The sequence below is a fragment of the Lithobates pipiens genome, unplaced genomic scaffold, assembly GCF_037356315.1.
Source record: "Lithobates pipiens isolate NorthernLeopardFrog02 unplaced genomic scaffold, aLitPip1_a1.2 Scaffold_16, whole genome shotgun sequence".
NCBI classification, from domain to species: Eukaryota; Metazoa; Chordata; class Amphibia; order Anura; family Ranidae; genus Lithobates; species Lithobates pipiens.
In genome coordinates this window covers 472,031,730-472,053,042 of record NW_027507748.1, presented here as the reverse complement: position 1 = coordinate 472,053,042, position 21,313 = coordinate 472,031,730, and the positions used below count along the sequence as shown (strand labels likewise).

At 43.4% G+C, this 21,313-nt stretch overlaps 1 protein-coding gene across 2 annotated transcripts in view; it reads right to left on the bottom strand.

Annotated features, from left to right (window-relative positions):
• The window catches only part of CLYBL (citramalyl-CoA lyase), a 596,361-nt gene that overhangs the window by 103,443 nt on the left and 471,605 nt on the right, over positions 1-21,313 (bottom strand). For both annotated transcript variants that reach the window (XM_077482940.1, XM_077482939.1), the window contains one exon: positions 5,330-5,497. In XM_077482940.1, coding sequence (XP_077339066.1) covers positions 5,330-5,497 — 168 coding nt within the window. The remainder of the gene's footprint in view (positions 1-5,329; positions 5,498-21,313) is intronic.

Sequence of the window (21,313 nt, the reverse complement as noted above, 5' to 3'; positions counted from 1 at the left end):
GAAATAGACATATGAGTGCTGCCGGCATTGCTGCAGAGGTTGAAGGGGTGGGGGGTCAGCCTGTCAGTGCTCAGACCATATGCTGCACACTGAATTAAATTGGTCTGCATTGCTGTCATCCCACAAGAATGAAAAAGATGATACACAAGAAAGCCCGCAAACAGTTTGTTGAAGACAAGCAGACTAAGGACATGGATTACTGGAACCATGTTCTGTGCTCTGATAAGACCAAGATAAACTTATTTGGTTCAGATAGTGTCAAGTGTGTGTGGCAGAAACCAGGTGAGGAGTACAAAGACAAGTGTGTCTTGCCTACAGTCAAGCATGGTGGTGGGAGTGTCATGGTCTGGGGCTGCATGAGTGCTGCCGGCACTGGGGAGCTACAGTTCATTGAGGGAACCATGAATGCCAACATGTACTGTGACATACGGAAGCAGAGCATGATCCCTTCCCTTCGAAGACTGGGCCAACATGATAACGACCCCAAACACACCTCCAAGATGACCACTGCCTTGCTAAAGAATCTGAGGGTAAAGGTGATGGACTGGCCAAGCATATCTCTAGACCTAAACCCTATTGGGCATCTGTGGAGCATCCTCAAACACAAGGTGGAGGAGCACAAGTTCTCTAACATCTACCAGCTCCGTGAGGTCATCATGGAGGAGTTGAAGAGGACTTCAGTGGCAACCTGTGAAGCTCTGGTGAACTCCATGCCCAAGAGGGTTAAGGCAGTGCTGGAAAATAATGGTGGCCACATATACTTCAGCTGGGCTCATTAACTCGTCCCCTATAGGTCTCCCAGCACTCCCCTCTAGTTGTACAAGTCCTCATAAAGCCTGAATCTAGGGCATACATATTTTCCATCCTGGATACAACCAGGTGATTTAACCCGCCTGCTGCCACAACAGTTAGTGAACTCCCAATTGGTACTTTAGCTAAACTGACTGAAATGTTAGAACAGGGTTTACATGCAGCACATTACAGGAAGTTAAAAGTGTTTCCTGGTAATGTCCCTGTGCCACATGGAGAAGAAAGTTTTGGAGTCTGTAAAAAGCACACTCCTCAATGTCTAGTCTTGTTCAGAAGAGGGCAAGAGACAGTGTGCCACTGAAAGTCTGCAGCCCCCAGCTGTGGAAATAATCCACCTGTACTAAGACACTCATGAGGAAGTAAGTGCAGCGGACACACTGTAAGCCCACGTACACACGGTCGGAGATTTTGCCAACCAAATCCGTTGGATTTTGCCCGTTGGATTTAGTCCGACGGATTGTGTCCGCAACTGTTGCATACACACGGTCGGGCCAAGTTGGCGAAAAATCCGATCTTTCAGAACGTGATGACGTAATTTCGTTACGATGGGACTACATTCAGGCTAGTAGCCAATAGCTTTGATGTAGGAATTTGATCTGAGCATGCGTGGCACTTGGTCCGATCAAAATGCTCTACACATGATCGGATTAGGTCCGTCCGGCCCAGTTGGTCGGGAAATATTTCCAACATGTTGGAAATTTGGATCGGACGGAGATTTGGACGGAATCAGTCCGATGCAGACCACACACAGTCGGATTATCTGACGACGCGGTCCGATAAGACTCATTCTGACAGATTCTCCGACCGTGTGTACAAGGGCTTATACTTCCATTAGCAGTGGACTATAGAAGGACCAGTCACTAAGAGGCTTGCTACCTCATAATCCTCTTAACCACTACAATACAGGGCACTTTCACCCCCTTCCTTCCCAGACCAATTTTCAGCTTTCATCGCTCTCGCGCTTTCAGTGACAATTGCGCGGTCATGCTACACTGTACCCAAATGAAATTGTTATCATTTTGTTCGCACAAATAGAGCTTTATTTTGGTGTTATTTATTCACGACTCCGTTTTTAATTTTTTGCGATATAAGCGCAAAAAAAGCGGAAATTTGGAAAAAAAACAATATTTTCTTTTTTCTATTTGAAAAGAAATCCAATAAAATCAAATTTTGTCATAAATTTAAGCCAAAATGTATTCTGCTACATGTTTTTGGTAAAAAAAATTCCGTTAACTGTATAATAATTGGTTTGTGTGATCACGGACATATGTACGCAAATGATCATGTACATATGTGTGCAGGTGATCACGTACATATGTGTGCAGATAATCATTGGGACATGTGATTTTAGTGGGACATATGTGGGGGACATGTTTTTATTATTAGGGACATGTGTTTTTATTATTTGGGGACATGTATGTTTTGGGGACATGTGTGGTTTGGGGACATATGTGGGGACTGTGTTTGTACTGTGTGGTGTGTTGTGTGTTGACACTAGACTGATGATCAGTGAGTAAAAAGCTGTAAAAAGCAGCCCATACTCACTGATCATCAGCCGGCTGCAGCGTTCTGCTCTCCTCTCCTCAGCGATGACTTCTGGGTGAGGAGAGGAGAGCCCATTGCCTAGCAACCGGCTGTTTGTTTACATCACATGACGGCCGTGATTGGACACGGCCGTCATGTGATCAGGAGGGCCAATCACAGAGCCCTCCTGCCGATCTCAGATGTGCCGTGTCCGGGTGACACGAGCACATCGGGATCGCGCCGCTGCGCGGGCACGCGCGCGCGTGATCCCGCTACTTCTGAATGACGTTCAGGAACGTCCTATCAGGAGTAGACGGCTAATGCATATATACGGCCGGGTGGGAAGTGGTTAAACAGCTCCTCAAAATGATGTTACCTGCCTGAATTCCTTTTTTCCATGACTTAATGAAGTTAGTGAAGAAACACGAGGCGCGAATACATGTGCAGCCACGTTGATACTGCCCACTAATTGTATAGCAGTACGTAGTACTTTCCAGAAGTCTCTTGAAGGAGGTCAGATAGTTTCTTCTGAGCACATTGATATGCACAGGGGGCAGTTTTTGACAAGTCCTAAAAAAAACAAAAATAAAAAAAATCTCCCCCAGTGTACATCCATTGTCAATCACTATGCCCACCACTGATTGGAAGAAAAAATAAATAAAATGTCCACTGCTAAATAAAGTAAGGGCGGGGCCATTGTGCAACATCTCTGGGTGGCCCCACACCTTGGTTTATTTAGTGGCGGGAGGCAGCAAAGCTGTCAGATGGTGGGAGTGGCGGTGGCAGTGGGCATCATGATTGACGATGGATCTACACCGCGGGACATCTTTTTATTTTTTAATAAAAATGTCAAAAACTGCCTCCTGTGTTTTTTGAGTGGGAGGTCGCTCACTCGTGCCCCCCCCCCCCCTCCTGACCGGAAGGAGGTGAGGTAAATCTTCAAACTCTTGGAAGAGTTCTAGCCTCTGCTTTATGCCTCCCCTGCTCAGCACTGCAGTTCCTGCCACCGAACCCCAGGTCAATATTGTGTTCTATAGTGACAGGAACTACAATTTCAAATCTATTGCCATCCACACATAAGTGACACATAAGGATAAAAAGCTTCTTCTTCAACAAAGTGCTTTTACTTTTAGTTCTTAAGCTGGCAATAAGCTGTTCATTTTTTTTTATTATTTATTTATTTTTTACAGATTTCATCATTAAGACTATACAGCATTGATGGATGAATCTCCCACTACAGCTATTGTATTCTGACAGCCACTGGTACTGATTGGATGCTTGGATTGACCGATGATTTTCCACCTGAATCCTTCAATTGTTACTGTAGGTGGGAGAGGGCTGACAGGTCTACCTACTATGCAAATTCCTGATGAATTGGCTAAACTTCGTACAGTACATGGCCAACTTTAAGCTGAAGTATTACACCAGTGTTCATTTTGGCAGCAAATTTTCGATTTAGTTTTAGTCTTAGTCTTAGGACTAAAATAGCATTTTAGTTTTAGTCCCATTTTAGCCTTCTGCAATTGTTTTAGTCATATTTAGTCAACTAAATCTCCAGTACATTTTAGTCTACTAAATGTCCTACATTTTAGTCAACTAAAATCTCCAGAACATTTTAGTCGACTAAATCTCATTTTAGTCCTTTAAAATCGAATGGGTGTTATTAAATTGTAATGCATTAGTTAAAATTTCTCTACAATTTCAAAACTCATTATATACTCCTGGAGTGAAAAATCTCATGTTAATGTTATTATTTTTGGGCTAGAGCTATGAACATACACTACAGACCAATGTTAATTTTGAAGTTTTAGTCTTAGTCTTTTGACTAAAATGCCATTTTAGTTTTAGTCGTATTTTAGTCATCTCAAGTGTTTTAGTTTTAGTCGTATTCTAGTCGTCTAAAATGTTTTAGTCGACTAAATTAACACTGTATCACACTTAAATTAGGTAAGGCTAAATAAGGTTCAAATCTAAATGTTTCATAAGTAAATCTGCACAATTATGTAAGATTGAATTTTCAGGGTTTTTTCATAAGCCAAAATGTGAATAATTCACTGCTCTGTCTTCACTGTATGTAACACATCTTGACGGATTCCTGTGCGGTATAACCTCTTAAATTCAAATAATGACATTAAAACATACAGCACACAATAACTCTAAGCCCTTGTACACACGGTCGAACATTGTGACGGAAAATGTCCGATCGGACCGTGTTGTCGGATAATCCGACCATGTGTGGGCTCCATCGGACTATTTCCGTTGGAATATCCGACCGACAAAGTTTTAGAGCTGGGCTATAAAATTTTCCGACAACATGATCCGATGGGACTTTGTCCGATCTTTTGTAGAGAATTCCGATTGGACAAAGAGCCACGCATGCTCAGATCAAATTCCTAGACCAAAGCTATTGGCTACTAGCCTGAACGATCGGATTTTCCAACAACTTTGTCCGACCGTGTGTATGCAACACCAGTTTCAGACAAATCCGACGGATTTTGTTGTCGGAATGTCCGACCGTGTGTACAAGGGCTTAGGAAAGAGTGTGTGTGTGTGTGTGTGTGTGTGTTTGTGAGGGTGGCACTTCTCTGGCGTTAATCCTGCTTGTTAAGGTACCACAACAAATTCATGAAGCATATGCAACACTTTTAGCTCTGACAGCAACTCCTCCAAATTCCTAATTGTGTCACAGAGCTTACCAAAGTGTCTTGTTTGCATTTTAACAATGGTGAAGCGTGAGTCAAATTGAAGAACAAGTTCTAGACAGGTACATGAGTCCTGCTGCACCACTTTTACAACTAATGAGAGACAATTTTGCAAAATCTGTCTGCGCCAGTCTTTATGAATTCCAGGGGTGGTTTTCATATTTAACAAATGGACAATCCCCTAATATGATTCTTAGAATGCCACACTTTACTTTGGTTTGCTATTCCACTATTACTGTTATTAAACAATGGAAAATACTTGTTACTTCAATATAATTATAAGGAATACATACCAGAAAACCCCATACGGGCTCCTTCCTTTGCCTGACTCTGAAGTCCTTCTCCATCCTTGTAGTCTATGTAAACAAGATCAATGGCTTGCAGTCCAAATGCTTTGGCAACAACAATAATCTTTTGCCTGGCATACAGAACATCATGAGTGTCTTTTCTGCTTGTTGCACCTTTAAAACATGGATTTACAAGCATTAAGGATCAGCATCAAATATACTTTACTTGGAAGGTACATTTTATCATACACAACACTAATCTCAAAATAGCTGATGTGATAAAAGTAAGCAAATTTCAGTCAACCTTAAAAAAAATGATTTCAAATGGATTTACTAAATACACACGCTTACATGTTGGCTATTCTGTATTTTTGACATTGATAATGGTTGATAATACTCATCTCACATGTACCTGACATATCATTGCTGAATGTCTATGAGTGAGCTCTCCATCATCACAAACATAACAAATTAGAACTAAAGTAAAGTACAGTTCGAAATACAGTATTTATGACACACTTGGAGAAGAATCAGCAGGTTCTTTGGATAATGTGCCCAGTGTGTGTTTGCAGGGCGCACATTTAAATCCATCATTCCTATATACTGATCAACATATGTCTCGAATTACCCACAAGCACTAATTTAACAGAAAACAAGGCAAGCAGCAGCAAAATACAAGTAATAAATAGAATGACATCCTAGCATTCTTCACTTAATTGGCATTAATATAACAAGAAAACAACAGTTTGTCAATTGGAGTAAGATGGAGGAACTAACTTGAAACTAGTTGCACATATGAACTGAAAGTAATATTTTTTTATGTAAGGAAAGTGTAGACAGTGGTGGCAAACAGGGCCACTGATAAGGCAGTAAAGCCAGCCCTCCTATACCGGGCCCAGGCCCCATCAGTTCAAAATGGGGGCCGGGCACCTGACCAGCAGAGGGGCCAGTTGTAGTGTATCATCGCAGATCAGTTCCAGTACCTGCACCCTGTCCTGCCGCACCGATCTCCCCTTCAGCACCTATCCTCTTGTTTGCCCCTCCCCCTCCTCCCACGGGGCTGCCAACTCTCCTCCTCTCCCTCTCTCCACCTCCAGCTGCTGCTGGGACACATGGGTGCATCAGGAGGTCAGTACACGGGCAGTTGGGCACACTTAGATATTTCACCGGTGTTACCTGACTTACATTATTAGCCGCACTTTGATTTCACCATGCTGTCATCAGGTAGGTTCATGTGTAACCGGCCAGTGTCCGGCTTTACATACTATATGCCTGTTACAAAGCTGAGAATGATGATGATGTAACAATTTAAGGGACTTTTCTGGAACTGATCATTATACCTATAAAGCTCACACAAAAGTCACCAACTGAAAAGAACAGCAACCTTATTATCTGGTAATCTTGTGCTCTGTCTACTGTATATCATTGGAGAGTTCCCTAAGTTGCTATACCAATGCAATGGACTGCTGCACCTGTAGTAATCACAGCGCATGTAAGACTGAGATTGTAATATATTAGTGGGTATTTTGTGATGTGTCTGGACTGTACATAACACCATTATTGTATAAATGCATTAAGCTACATCAGGTATTCTTGCACATAGCATGAGGATAAGGCCCCTTTCACAAGGGAGATCCAATTAGGTCCGCCTGTTAATTTTTCAGGCAGACCTGATCGGACGGTCCATTCACTCCTATGCAGTGGCGGATGTAAATGGCCAATTTATATCCACCTAACTTCAATCTGCAAAAAAAAAAAAAACTGTAGTAGATCCTGTACTCCCGTACTCCTCCATCTAGGTGGATCGGATTGGAGTGCAGTTGGGTGTAAATGGACAGTGGAGTCCATTTACTCTAGGCAGCCCTGCAGAAACCATAGGTACAAAAACTATCCATGGGACAATACTGTAACCGGGAACTAGACACAGATGTTTTACCACTACTAATGTTATGCTCACTCCTGCAGATCCTAAATATAGAAAAATAAATGGCTAAATACTGCTATTTTCTTAAAATCTCTAGGATGCACCACTTAAGGGGTTACCAGCAGGAGGAAGGAGGTCCTGATTCCCCCTTATATATCTTTATATCACTAGATCCACAGCTGGGTTGTAAGAGCGCAGCTCAACAATGTGGTTTTACTGCTCCCCAACCTCACATGTGAAATAGCCCTAAGGTCTCATTCACAGACATAGCCTGTACCCATATGCCATTCAAATTAGAACTTGCATCAGTGTTTGTAAAGCTGCTGTAACCTGTAGCATAACATAGTCTGCCTGTACTCCAGCCACATAAACCACTGATTCACACTGTAGAAGCTACAGTTTCCCATGTACACACAGAGCTTTATCTATTAACTTTTAGATTTAAGGAATTTCTGTAACTTATGTTGTGCCAGTGTTCGCTAATAATGCTTTTTTTTGTGTTTTTTACAAAAATATTTTTACATTTTCTAATGGAGGGCCTCATCGGGTAGGCTGTATGGGGCCCTGTGATTTCTAAGAACAGCCCTGGTGGCAAAGCTTACTGTACTGATATGAGATAACAATGAGCTGATCTAGATAGATCTCATGTCCATAGGCCTTCTGGATGGCAATTCTTGGGAGGAAACAATGGATTAACCACTTGCCGCCCGCCCTATAGCAAATGGACGGCGGCAAAGTGGTTTCATAATCCTGACCGGACGTCATATGACGTGATCAGGATTATGAGCCGCTGCGTGCCCCTGGGGGCGCGCATCGCGGCGATCGTTGTTGCGGGGTGTCAGTCTGACACCCGGCAACTACGATCTCGGTAAAGAGTCTCCGACGGAGACTCTTTACCACGTGATCAGCCGTGTCCAATCACGGCTGATCACAGTGTAAATAGGAAAAGCCGGTGATCAGACGCGAGTAGAGGAGAGCCGATCGGCTGCTCCTCTGACGGGGGGGTTCTGTGCTGATCGATTATCAGCACAGCCCCCCCGAGGATGCCCACACTGGACCACCAGGGACGCCACCAGACCACCAGGGATGCCAAGGACAAGGTATGCCACCCTAGACCACCAGGGATTCTAGTCAGTGCCACAATGGATGCCAATCAGTGTCCATAATGGATGCCAATCAGTGCCCACAATGGGCATCACTGATTGGCATGCATTATTGATTGGCACTGATTGGCATCCATTAGTGCAATATATTATAATACAATGCCGCCTATCAGTTCCCATCTGTGCCGCCCTATCAGTGCCTACTCATGCCCACCTGTGCCGCTTACCCATGCCCACCTGTGCCGCCTACCCATGCCCACCTGTGCCGCCTACCCATGCCCACCTGTGCCACTTATCCATGCCCATCCATGCCAATTTGTGCCACCTATCAGTGCCCATCCGTGTCGCCCATCAGTGCCACCCATCAGTGCCGCCTATCAGTGCCACATATCAGTGTCCATCAATGCCCCCTCATCAGTGCCACTTCATTGGTGCCACCTCATCGGTGCCCATCAGTGCCGCCTTATCATTGCCCATCAGTGTAACCCCATCAGTGCCCATCAGTGAAGGAGAAAACTTACTTATTTGCAAAGTTTTGAAACTGAAACAAAAAAAAACATTTTTTTTTTCAAAATTTTCGGTATTTTTTTATTTGTTTAGCAAAAAATAAAAACCGTAGAGGTGATCAAATACCACCAAAAGAAAGCTCTATTTGTGGGAAAAAAATTATACAAATTTCATTTGGGTACAGTGTAGTATGACCGCGCAATTGTCATTCAAAGTGTGACAGCGCTGAAAGCTCAAAATTGGTCTGGGCAGGAAGGTGTTTAAGTGCCCGGTATTGAAGTGGTTAAACAAGTTATAAAACCTATTTAAATCATTACTCTGAGATAAGGGGCACTGGTTGTGCCGCTCTCTTCCTCCCCTCTACTCTGTTATTTGAAACAAATCAGCAAGGTTGGCAGAGCAAATCTTGCAAGCTTAAAGAGCACTTTTCAGGTCTAATAGCTATAGACAGCCTTAGCTTTAGGGAAAGGCTTATCACTCTGAAATCAAAAAACAACATACATGTTTGAACACCAAAAGCAGGTAACAGGTTGTGGCTCATGATGCCAAAATAGATTTTACCCACAATGGAGAACATCCTACAAAGCAAGAAAGCTAAAAAAAAAAAAACACTCACTTCACCAGAACAGTCAATGACTAAAGCCTTGTACACATGATCGGATTGTTGGCCAACAAAACCGTGTATTTCTGTCTGAAGGGCGTTGGCCCAAACTTGTCTTGCATACAAACGGCAAGGAATTGCCGTCCAACAAATATGAACGTAGTGACGTACTACCTTGTTTTTTTTATCTCTTTAGCACCACTCTTTGGGCTCCTTCTGCTAATTTCATGTTAGTAGAAGTTTGGCGAGTATTGATTCGCGCTTTTCATTTTGCACTTTTCAGTTTGCGCTTTTCAGTTAGTTTCTGAACGGCCATTTTTCAACCAGTCATGTTGCGGAATCGGAGGAGATAACATGTTATTTATTATTGGCCTTGGAGTTATTGCTTTGACATTTTTATTTGGTTGAATAATGATTTGATTTGGTATATTTTTTAGATTTTTGGATGCATAGAATGCACTTTTTGGTTAAGTTCTATTGGCAGATAGTAGGTCTAATTGTATTCGTGTTCTTTTTTCAATTCAATCTTATTTTATTCAATAGAGAAACCAAGAAAGACAGATATTATCTTAAACATTACAAACAGTGATAAGGTACACCAACAATAGGCATCGTGTGTGTCAGAACAAAAACATGTCTAGGTTACAAATAAAAGGATTGAAAGCATGTGTATAAGGCCCACCAGGAGACTTTTTGTGATAGCAATCCCTGTAAAAAAAAAATGCAAGTTAAAGTAACCTTCATCCTCATTTCAGTTAAGGGGATCATAGATCTATGTAGTGCATCAGAAGAGACTATATAAAAAGCTGTATGAAAAATATGACGTAGGGGTCACACATCGAATCAGTCACAATAGATATAGAAGTCGATAGAATAGAATAGAAGTGGAAGCCATGGTACATTGGCTTGATGGATTCCTAAGGGTGTATTTAAATATAAAGAAAAGAAAAAAGAGCAGGGGCAGAAAGATAGGGGACAAGGATCACTCCATCATGGTCCCAGGGCGACGTCATCCAGGTCATGTTCAGCCCAGGAGATAAACTCAAAGGAGTATCGGAACACAGACCATAAATTCCAGGTGAGAAGAAACTGTTCGTCTTTACCATATTCCTCTGCCAACAGACGTTCAAGGTCCCTTATGCGGTGCACTTCAGTAGCTCAATCCTCCAGGGAAGGCATGGTTGCCAATCTCCAGTGACGGGGAATCACTACTCTGGCTGCCGCCAGAAAGTGTTGTTTGTTTTCTTTTTTTAATGCACAATAAAAAAAATTGTGGAGAATAATACTTGGCTATGTGTTTCACTTCAAATGACAGTTTGGGAGTAGGCAGTTACATTTAAAAAAATACAATGTAAAATTGACAAGGGACACCAACATAGTTGTATCTTTGATGCTAAAAATTACAGGATAATAGTGTTGTGGTAACTTGCCCAAATAAAAACAAAAGTATAATAATATTATTCTTGATATCACTAGAAAAAAAAAGCCTTTGAAAATGTGTTTGCAATAACTCCATCAATATCACCAGCAAAGCAGCTTCATTATTATCCCATTAAAGAAGAAGAGAATTGTGTAGTGCATTTTGAGATTTCATAATTTGCCACGTCGCAAAAAATTATTATTTTTTTTTTTCCAAAAAAAGTTTATTGAAAAAATTACGAGGAATCTACAGAGTGAAGAACAGGAGTAGAGTACATCAAATACACAATAAGTCGTTCAATCGTGATAAATCTATTAGGGATAGAAATCCCCTAAGACAGTACAATACTCGTAAATAACTTGACTAATTTTAGAGAACTGAATGACCCTAAGGACATATAAACACAGTGGTAAAAATAGTAGGTCAACCCAATACCAAGGAGATTAGATGTTCACATTCTTGTGTATTCTTCCAAAGAAGGGACAGCGGTTGTTATATTACTTAGCAGGGATGCATGCTTTAGTTACATGCCTTAAGAAAGCGGTAAAAGTGGGATGCGAATGTTAAGAATTAGGAAAGTAATGTTGCATATTCCGATGAGTTTCGAAAGTGATGCCAACAAGCCCAGATTTTCCAGTAGCTGAGTGGAGAATCTTTCGTTTGGTGTATAAGTTCTTCCATCTCAGCCACCTTAGAAATGCGTTGGAACCAGTCTGTAATGGAGGGGGGGACACTGGATTTCCATAGGACCGGAATGCACATTCTCGCTGCATTAACGAGATGTTGGGCCAGTGATCTTTGATATTTTGTTCTTGAAATCGAGGTATGATGGAGAAGTAGTTGTGCTGGCGAAAATTCAATGGGGAGGGTGGTGATCTTACAAGTGAGGCGGTGGACCTCCGTCCAGAATGGTTGGATACGGGGACAGGACCACCAAATGTGAAGGAGAGTTCCCTCTTCCTGAGAACATCTCCAGCAAGTAGAGGGTACTTGGGGGAAAAATTTGTGTAACTGAGACGGGGTTTTATACCATTTTGCGGCTAATTTGAAACCATTTTCTTGTACTGACACGTTGATAGACCCCTTGTGTATATGGGAGAATATGGTTTCCCACTCATCGTCCGACAAATGTAAGTCTAGATCTGATTCCCAGCTGCGAGAGGATTTAATAGATCTGGGTTTACATTCCGAGAAGAAGATGGTGTAGATTTTGGATATGAGGTGTCTTTGTGGTTCCTTCGTGTCACAGAGAGATTCAAAAGGAGTGAGTGATCTAGAAAAATCTTGTTGTTGCTGATGAAAGGTTAAGAAGTGTCTAATTTGGAAGTACACCCATTGTGGGATCGGCCGTCTGGGGTCGTTACTCGGTACGTTTGAGCGCGTTAAAAGATTTCCATTGGCAAAAAAATGTCGGGTGAGTATCTCTGGGTGTGGCCATATGGAATGAAGAAATGTATCGGATTGACCAGTTGGGAAATCTGGATTATGTCTGATGGGTGTTAGTGGGCTGCGGTGAGACGAGATGTGTTGTGTTTGGCACACTGATCGAAACACGTGTAAGGTAGGTGCTACTAACGGGTGCTGTTTACAGATCATGGGGACGTGTTTCTGGTCTAACCAGGGTAAATGTCTCGTCGGAATTAGTGAAAGTGTGTTTTCCAGATGTACCCAAGCTTTCGTAGAGGTGTGTACTTTCCAATCTACAATTCTGGATAGGTGGCAAGCCCAATAATATTTTCTAATATCTGGGAGGCCAATTCCACCTTTTGCCTTAGGTATTGTTAGTCTATCGTGGCTCAGTCTAGGCCTTTTCCCGTTCCATAAGAAGTGTGTGCATATAGATTTATAGGAATTAAAAAAGGCCACTGGGAGCTTAATGGGGATCGTTTGTAGTAAGTAAAGCATTCTGGGCAAGATATTCATTTTGACAATCGAGGCTCTGCCAAACCACGAAAAGATTCCCGTGGACCAGTTTTTAAGATCATTTTGTATGTTCTGGAGTAAAGGAAGGTGGTTGTGTGAGTATAGATCTTTGATGTTAGAAGGTAGCTTAATGCCTAAGTACGTAATTGTTGAGCTGCTCCATTTAAAGGGGAAATTTCTTTGGCAATGTTCTACTGCTTTTTTACTGAGGGAGACATTAAGAGCTTCGGATTTATTAAAATTGATTTGTAAATTAGAGATATATTTAAATGTGTCTAGATCTTTGAGGAGGTTGGGTAATGTAGTATGTGGTTCTGTAAGGAATAAGAGGATGTCATCAGCAAAGGCTGCTATCTTTTGGACTGTATCTGCCATCGACACACCTCTTATATCATTATTTGCCTTGATGCGATTGAGTAGGGGCTCTAAAGTGAGAACAAATAGAATGGGCGAGAGCGGGCAACCCTGACGCGTCCCGTTGGATACGGAGAAGGCATCAGACAGGTGGCCATTTACCCTAACTTGGGCTTTCGGCGAAGTGTACAGTGCCATAACATGGGATATGAATCTGTTAGGTAGACCTATAATCTTTAGGGTTTCGTGCATATAATCCCAGGCCACTCTGTCAAATGCCTTCTCCGCATCCAAGGAGAGTAAGAATCCTTGAGTTTTGGAGGAGGACAGCCAGTTATGTATATTAATTGCTTTAATTGTGTTGTCCCTTGCCTCCCTCCCCGGGATGAAACCCACCTGGTCAAGTGAGACAAGCCCCGGCAAGAGAGGCAAGAGACGATTAGCTAGGATTTTGGCATACATTTTAGGTCTACATTCAATAGGGAAATGGGTCTATAGTTCGAAACTAGAGATTCGTCTTTGTTTGGTTTGGGAATGACCGTGATGTGCGCTGTCAGTAAATCTCTCGGTGGAGGGTTTGCCGTAGTATAAGAATTAAATGCCGCTAGAAAACGTGGTTTCAGAATGTCAATGAAAGATTTATAGTACCCAGACGTTAGTCCGTCTGGGCCAGGGCTTTTGCCTGGTTTTAGGTGTTTGAGGGCTATATCGAGTTCAAGTGTGGATATTGGAGCTTCAAGATCATTGGCTATTTCGGGTGTTATAGGGGCTGGGCCGTATTGGTGTAAAAATTCTCTAATTAGTTGTGTCCTTTGTGTGTTCTCTGCTAATTGGGGAGCATCGTGAAGATTGTACAGGTTCTTGTAGTAATGAACAAATTGTTCAGCAATTTGGTGGTTAGAAGAGATCGTGTTCCCCATTTTGTCTTTTAACAGGTGGACCGAGGTGGCAGCTCTTTGTTTGCGGAGCGCTCTGGCTAAAAGTTTACCAGATTTATTACTGAATTCGTAGAAGGTTTTACGTGAGAGGATATAGTTTCTCTTAATTCGGGTGGACATATAATTTAATAGCTCTTGTCTGGCCTTAATAAGTTCGGGAATGGAGTTCTCTACCTGGGACAATTTATGCGCTTTTTCCAGAGTTCTAATCTTGTTTGTGAGATACAAAAGTTGGGCATTTCTATCTTTTTTCCGTTTAGCCGCAGCAGCTATGAAATCCCCCCGGATAGCGCATTTATGTGCCTCCCATAACATCATAGGTGAGATATCAGGGGAAGCATTTTCCTCAAAATAAGTCGCTAAGCGCTCCTTCGTTTTAGCAGCGATGATGGGGTCAGTGAGAAGAGAGGGGTCTAGTCGCCAGATTGGAGTGCTAGGTGGATTATCTGTAAGTTTCAGAGTCATGGATATTGGGTGATGGTCAGAAATGAATTTAGGGTCAATGGTAGCCTCAACGAGACAAGGAAGATCTCTCTGTGACAAGAATAAATAGTCTATTCTGGAGTGTCTTTTGTGTGGGAATGAAAAAAACGTGTAGTCTAATTCTCGGGGGTTGAGGGTCCGCCAGGAGTCATGTAGGTTGAGTTCCTGCAATCGTAATTTAATATTGCGCAAGGTTTTGTGTGGAATAGAGGAGGATCTGTTCGAGGAGTCTTGAATCGGGTTAAGTGGGACATTGAAATCTCCTCCCACAACGAGGACCCCCTCCTGAAAATCTGCTAGCTTATTCAAGGTCGAGGCGAAGAAGGATGCTTGACCAGTATTAGGGGCATATATGTTGGCCAGTGTAACGCGTTTGCCCAATAGCGTACCTTTGACAAAAAGGAAACGTGCATCCGGATCGCGGAGGGTATCCTCAATGTGGAAGGAGCAATGCTTTGCAAACAGGATAGAGACCCCTTTTGATTTGTTGGTCGGGTTAGTGGCGTGTATTGCAGTGGGAAAATATCGGTTCGTTAATTTTGGGGTGGAGGTAGACTTGAAGTGGGTTTCTTGTAAGAATACTATTTTGGCCTTACTCTGTTGAAGGGAGAAGAACAATTGGGACCTTTTTTCGGGTATATTCAACCCATGAGTATTTAGGGAAATAATTTTAAGTAGGTCTCGTGCTTGGGTCTTGTGTGTTCGTGGCATCATGAGCTTGTTGGAATATTACAATCTTTATGTAGATATACACTATCGGTTTGGGATAAAAGAACTGCAAATGTAGATCTTTGCTAAGCTGTGGATATGGGATACAATCAGGACTGACCGTAAAGAGACTGTCTCTTAAACCCAGAGGGTTACTGGGTTGGATGAAAAGTGAGAGGTCGTATGGGTAACCTACTCAGTAGATTGCGTACTTATCGTACACAGATCTAAATTCCGGAGAAAAGCAAGAGCCGGCTTGCTAATCCTAACAACCAGCGGTGGCTGGTTTAGATCACTAGTATCCGGAGCCAACAATGGGGCTTAATTATAACGTTGTATTGTTGTTTGTGCTGACTTTAACCACTGTGCGTGGGGGACTAGCTCGAGTCGGCTGGAGAGGGGGAGGTATTGATCAAGGTTCTACCCGCCGAACGAGGGAAGATCTGAGTGTCTTCACTCAAGACAAATGGTGTGAGGCTTATCAATTATCAAGAAAAGGGCCCCATGGGAGTGTGATGAGTTGTACGGGGAGGAAGAGATTTTGCACCTGACATCATTATATGGGGATAATCAATAAAGCAAGCAAAACACCTTAGAGGTAAGGCAGCTGGAAGTATATTTTAGCCTACAAACTAGATTTACACCATATAGTAGATCGCTATGAATAGCATAAGTTGATGGGTACAGGAAAGGAATCCGGCCTTGACCACATGCCATTTTTACCAGTGAACTAGATCAAAACATGTAATCTAAGACCAAAACAGAAACTAACATAACCGTATAACCAGTCTAGTGCTTTTAGAGATTAGTTAACTACTAGCTATCTGCCGCATACGTATAATGCCTTTAGCAAGAGAAGGCTACTAGCATTGGGAGTCATCTGAATAGGAACTTTGCGAGAGAGTATACACTACTCACATGGACCAATATGTCCAATAGTTCTGTGAGGTAGGGTCCAATTTGATTCCGCTTGTCATTTGTCTTTATATATAAAAGAATTGGCCTTCTAGGATGAGTATGCTATGCAATATGCAAAGCTACAAAAAAAATTTTTTTTTTTTTTTCTAGTGACGTTTAGGAGATGGGAGGAGTAGGGGGTTAAAAAGGTGAAGAAGTGAATATCAATGGTAAAGACTGGAATGAGAGGGACAGCTGATAACTAACAAAATATGCTCCAGTAATACTAATTAGTTCGGGATGATTGGGATACAACTATTACCTCCCGTTCTCCGCTACGTCCTGGGAAAAGTAAACTGCCTAATGCTATCTTGCAAAGATTCACGATGTACCTGAATATTGAAAAAAAAAAGAAAAAGGGGGAGTGGGGGGGGGGGGGGGGGTGTTGCAGTCCAGTCTCTGGAATCGTCGCTTTAGTTACGCTGGCCTATTTATAGAGAGAGAACAGCAGAAGTCGGTGTGATTCAAATGTCACAAAAATAAACCATGCTTGCAAACCTTGGTCAGAGTGGTAGTGTACACCCTCCTAATGAAAAACAATCAGGGAAACCTTCCAGAAGGCAGAGTTGTGATGAGGAACTAGAACTGGGATGATCAAGAACAACATGTAGGGGAAAGTGGAGCGAATCCAACTCAGCGGTCTCTTCGGGCTCTTCTTGAATGTGGAGCTTTCGATGGGCTCTCTCTTAGAATCGCGTCGTTTCTCACGTCGGTGTTCCTAGGATCCGATGGTGAGCGTCGTCTTCTGGAGCGTTGTTCCTGGAAATCCATCCGTTCGGTATGAGCGTATCCGACTTTGGATGTTTGCGGATGGAATTCTGCATACCAGTCTGGAGCATCAGTGAGGGGGATATCAAGCGTTTCGCAGAAGAATCTTATATCTTCTGGCACCCGTAGAATGGCAGATCTTCCTCCCGCTGTAGCTGATAGAGCGAAGGGGAACTTCCAGCGGTACGGAATCCCCTTCGCTCGTAAGACTTCCAAGATGGGCCGGAGCTCCCTCCTCCTTTGAAGAGTAATGGTCGAGAGATCTTGGAAAATATTAATCACTGTACCTTTGTAAGTCACTGGGTTAGTAGATGATCTCGCCCTGCAAAGGATTTCTTCTTTCTGCCTATAATCGATCAGGCAACAGATCACATCTCGTGGGGGATCCGATTCTCTGTGTCTGGGACGCAGGGCTCGATGAATGCGCTCCATCCCGATAGGGGATTCTGGGGGCTGTTCTAAGATGGCGTTGAACAAGCTTGCTACTTCTGTGGTAAGTTGCTCAGCTTCTATGGATTCTGGAAGACCTCGGAGGCGAAGGTTGTGCCTTCTTCCCCTGTTGTCGAGGTCTTCCAGATGACGGTTTTGATCCCGCAGTTGTAGCGTATGAGTGTCGATTACCTGACAGGATTTTCGGATAATGGCTGTGTGAGTAGCGGTAGTTTTCTCTACGTCCTGAACTCTTCCCGCCATTGCTTGTAGATCTATCCGTAAGTCTGATATGGCTGATGTTAGGGCTGAGGTGAGCGTTTCCTTTATGTCCGCCGCTACGGAACGAAGATCGTGGATGCTAGGCGGTAGATGAGGAGTAAGTGTTATGCCCTCAGATGGCGGGCGTTGCGGGGAAGGGTCTGGGACAGAGCCGGTTCTCTGTGACTGACCTCGTGAAGCCGCCATATTGCCGTGCTGAGTGCGGAACATCTCCGGGATATTCTGCGATATCCTGCTCACCTCGTCTCTCGGTGATCTCGATCTGGAGGTGGACGAGTTGCGGGACGAAGTACCCATGTTGTGGGTACTTTGTAGAAGGATTAAGCCTCTGTTAATGGGTTCTTTCTCCCCTCGTCGGCGGGAGCGATAGAGCTAAGCTTCCATCTTCAGCCAAGGTCAGGCCACGCCCCTCACGTCGCGAAAATTTTTAAAACCTGCAATCCAATATTTGTCTGCAGAAAATCTGACAACAATTGTCTGATGGAGCATACACACGGTCAGATTTTCCGCCAACAGCCTGTCATCACACATTTCCCATCAGAAAATCTGATCATGTGCATGAGGCTTTAGAGCAATCCTAACCTTGGCCAAACCAACACTGAACCCATGATCCTCTTATGAATATGAATGAGGATCACCCTTTCTGTCCAGATGAGTGGCAAGATTTTGGGGCTCAGCTGACTATTTTGCACAGTCAATAGGCAAAATAGTAACAAGAATTTGTTACTATTTTCCACTTAAATAAATTCATTTATTGAAATTACAGCATGGAAACTAGACTGTGGAGTCTCCTGATATCTCATAGCCCAGGACCTATAATGAGATGTTGCTCAGATTACAATGATGCTGGTCTCAGCCCCTGATTAAGGTGTAGGGGGCCTTTGCTCTCAACTTTAAACCCTGTGAGCCCTTGTACACACGATCGGTGATTCTGACGGAATGTGTCCGATCGGAGTGTTTTGTTGGATATTCCGACTGTGTGTGGTCTGCATCGGACTGTTTCCGTCGGAATATGCGTCGGACCAAATTTTCCAACTTGCCGGAAATATTTTCCTACAAAATGCTCCGATCGGACATACTCCGATCATGTGTAGAGAATTCCGATCGGACAAAGTGCCACGCATGCTCAGATCAAATTCCTACATCAAAGCTATTGGCTACTAGCCTGAACGTAGTCCCATCGTAACGAAATTACGTCATCACATTCTGAACGATCTGATTTTCCGACAACTTTGTCCGACCGTGTGTATGCAACAGTTTCGGACAAGATCCGTCGGACAAAATCTGACGGACAAAATCCGACGGATTTGGTTGTCGGAATCTCCGACCGTGTGTACAAGGGCTAAGGGTTTTTCAAGGGGTATGAGACCTTGTGTGGGACTGATAAAAACAGAGGATTCACAGGGGTAGATTTACTAAAACTGTAAATTGCTAAATCTGGTGCAGCTGTGCATGGTACCAAATCAGCTTCTAACTTCAGCTTGCTCAATTAACCACTTGACTACTGGGCACTTAAACACCCCTCCTGCCCAGACCAATTTTCAGCTTTTGGTGCTCTCACACTTTGAATGACAATTACTCAGTCATGCAACACTGTACCCAAATAAATTTTTTGTCCTTTTTTCCAACAAATAGAGCTTTCTTTTGGTGGTATTTGATCACTTCTGGGTTTTTTATTTTTTTGCGCTATAAATGAAAAAAGACTGAAAATTTAGAAAAAAAAAGAATTTTTCTTTGTTTCTGTGATAACATTTTGCAAATTATTATTTTTTTCATGAATTTTGGCCACAATTTATACTGCTACATATCTTTGGTAAAAATAACCCAAATTAGTGGATATTATTTGGTCTTTGTGAAAGTTAGAGCGTCTACAAGCTGTGGTGCAAATCATACAAAATTGATCAAACCTGATGTACGGACGGCCTATTTCAATTCTTGCGACCTGAACAAGCCAGGAAAGTACAAATACCCCCCAACTGACCCATTTTTGGAATTTAGACATTCCAAGGTATTTAGTAGGAGGCATAGTGAGGTTTTTGGTGTTGTAATTTTTCCCACAATTCTTTGCAAAATTAAGATTTTTTTATTTTTTTCCCCACAGAATTGTCATTGTAATAGGTTATTTCTCTCACATGGCATGTGTATACCACAAATAATTCCCCAAAATACATTCTGTTACTCCTCCTGAGTATTACGATACCACATGTGTGGGACTTTTTCACAGCCTGGCCACTTAGAGAGGCCCAACATGCAGGGAGCACCTTCTCGTGTTCTAGGAGCATAAATTACACATCTAACTTGTTGACTACCTATTACACTTTTGAAGGCCCTGGAGCACCAGGACAATGACACTGACGTGGCACTGATGGCACTGATACGTGGCACTTATGGCACATGACACTGATGTGACACTAATGACAGATGGCACTAATACGTGGCACTGATGACACGTGACACTGATGTGGCACTGATGACAGATGGCACTAATACGTGGAACTGATCACACCTGACACTGATGACAGATGGCACCATGAAACGTGACACTCACAGGTGGCACTGATACATGGCACTGATGACACGTGACACTGACAGGTGGCACTGGGGACACGTGGCACTAGGGACAGATGGCACTGGGGACAGGTGGCACGTGGCACTGGGGACAGGTGGTACTGGGGACAGATGACACTGATAGGTGGCACTGAGGACAGGTGGCATTGATAGGTGGCACTGGGGACACATGGCACTGACAGGTGGCACTGGGGACAGATGGCACTGATAGGTGGCACTGGGGACAGGTGGCACTGATAGGTGGCACAGGGGACAGATGGCACTGATAGGTGGCACAGGGGACAGATGGCACTGATAGGTGGCACTGGGGACAGGTGGGCATGTGTGTGTTTCACTGTATGTGTGTTTCACTGTGTGTGTGTTTTACTGTGTGTGTGTGTGTGTGTGTGTGTTTTCTCACTGACGCTGCAGCTGTAGCATGGAAGCTCTCCCTCCTGTGTTGTGTACATATGATATCATATGTTTTTATATGAGATCACCTCTCATTGGACAGGCCGATTGAGTGCTAAATGGCCACTGTGATTGGCCATTTAGCACGATCTGTGATTGGCTGTGTCCGAGGGACACGGCCAACACAGAACTTCCCTGATGTGCGCCCGTGGCGGCGCGCAGAGGGGAAGTAAATAGGAGGATGTCCAGGGACGCCCTCCCAGCAGATAGCGTCCGCGCTGTAGCCGTCTTTTGGCTATAGCGCGGGCCCAAAGTGGTTAACTTTGACATTGTTACATAATAAGGCCCCTCTCAGACAGAGGGGAATCCGTCAAAGTGGATGCGACTGCTCAGCGGGGGATCTGTCTGCTGATCCCCGCTGAGCAGGCAGATGACAGGTCCGTGTCTGCTTCGCTATGCAGAGTGGATATGGACACAGCCCGCTTTTGTCTATGGAATGGTTGGATGCAAACTGCCTGTCAGTCTCCATCAGATTGTCATCCAATCTGCCAGATGGATGGGGAACTATCCCCATCCATCTGTTTTTAGCAGCCCAGATCAAATCGGATCCACCGCCCCATAGAAAAAATTGAGTG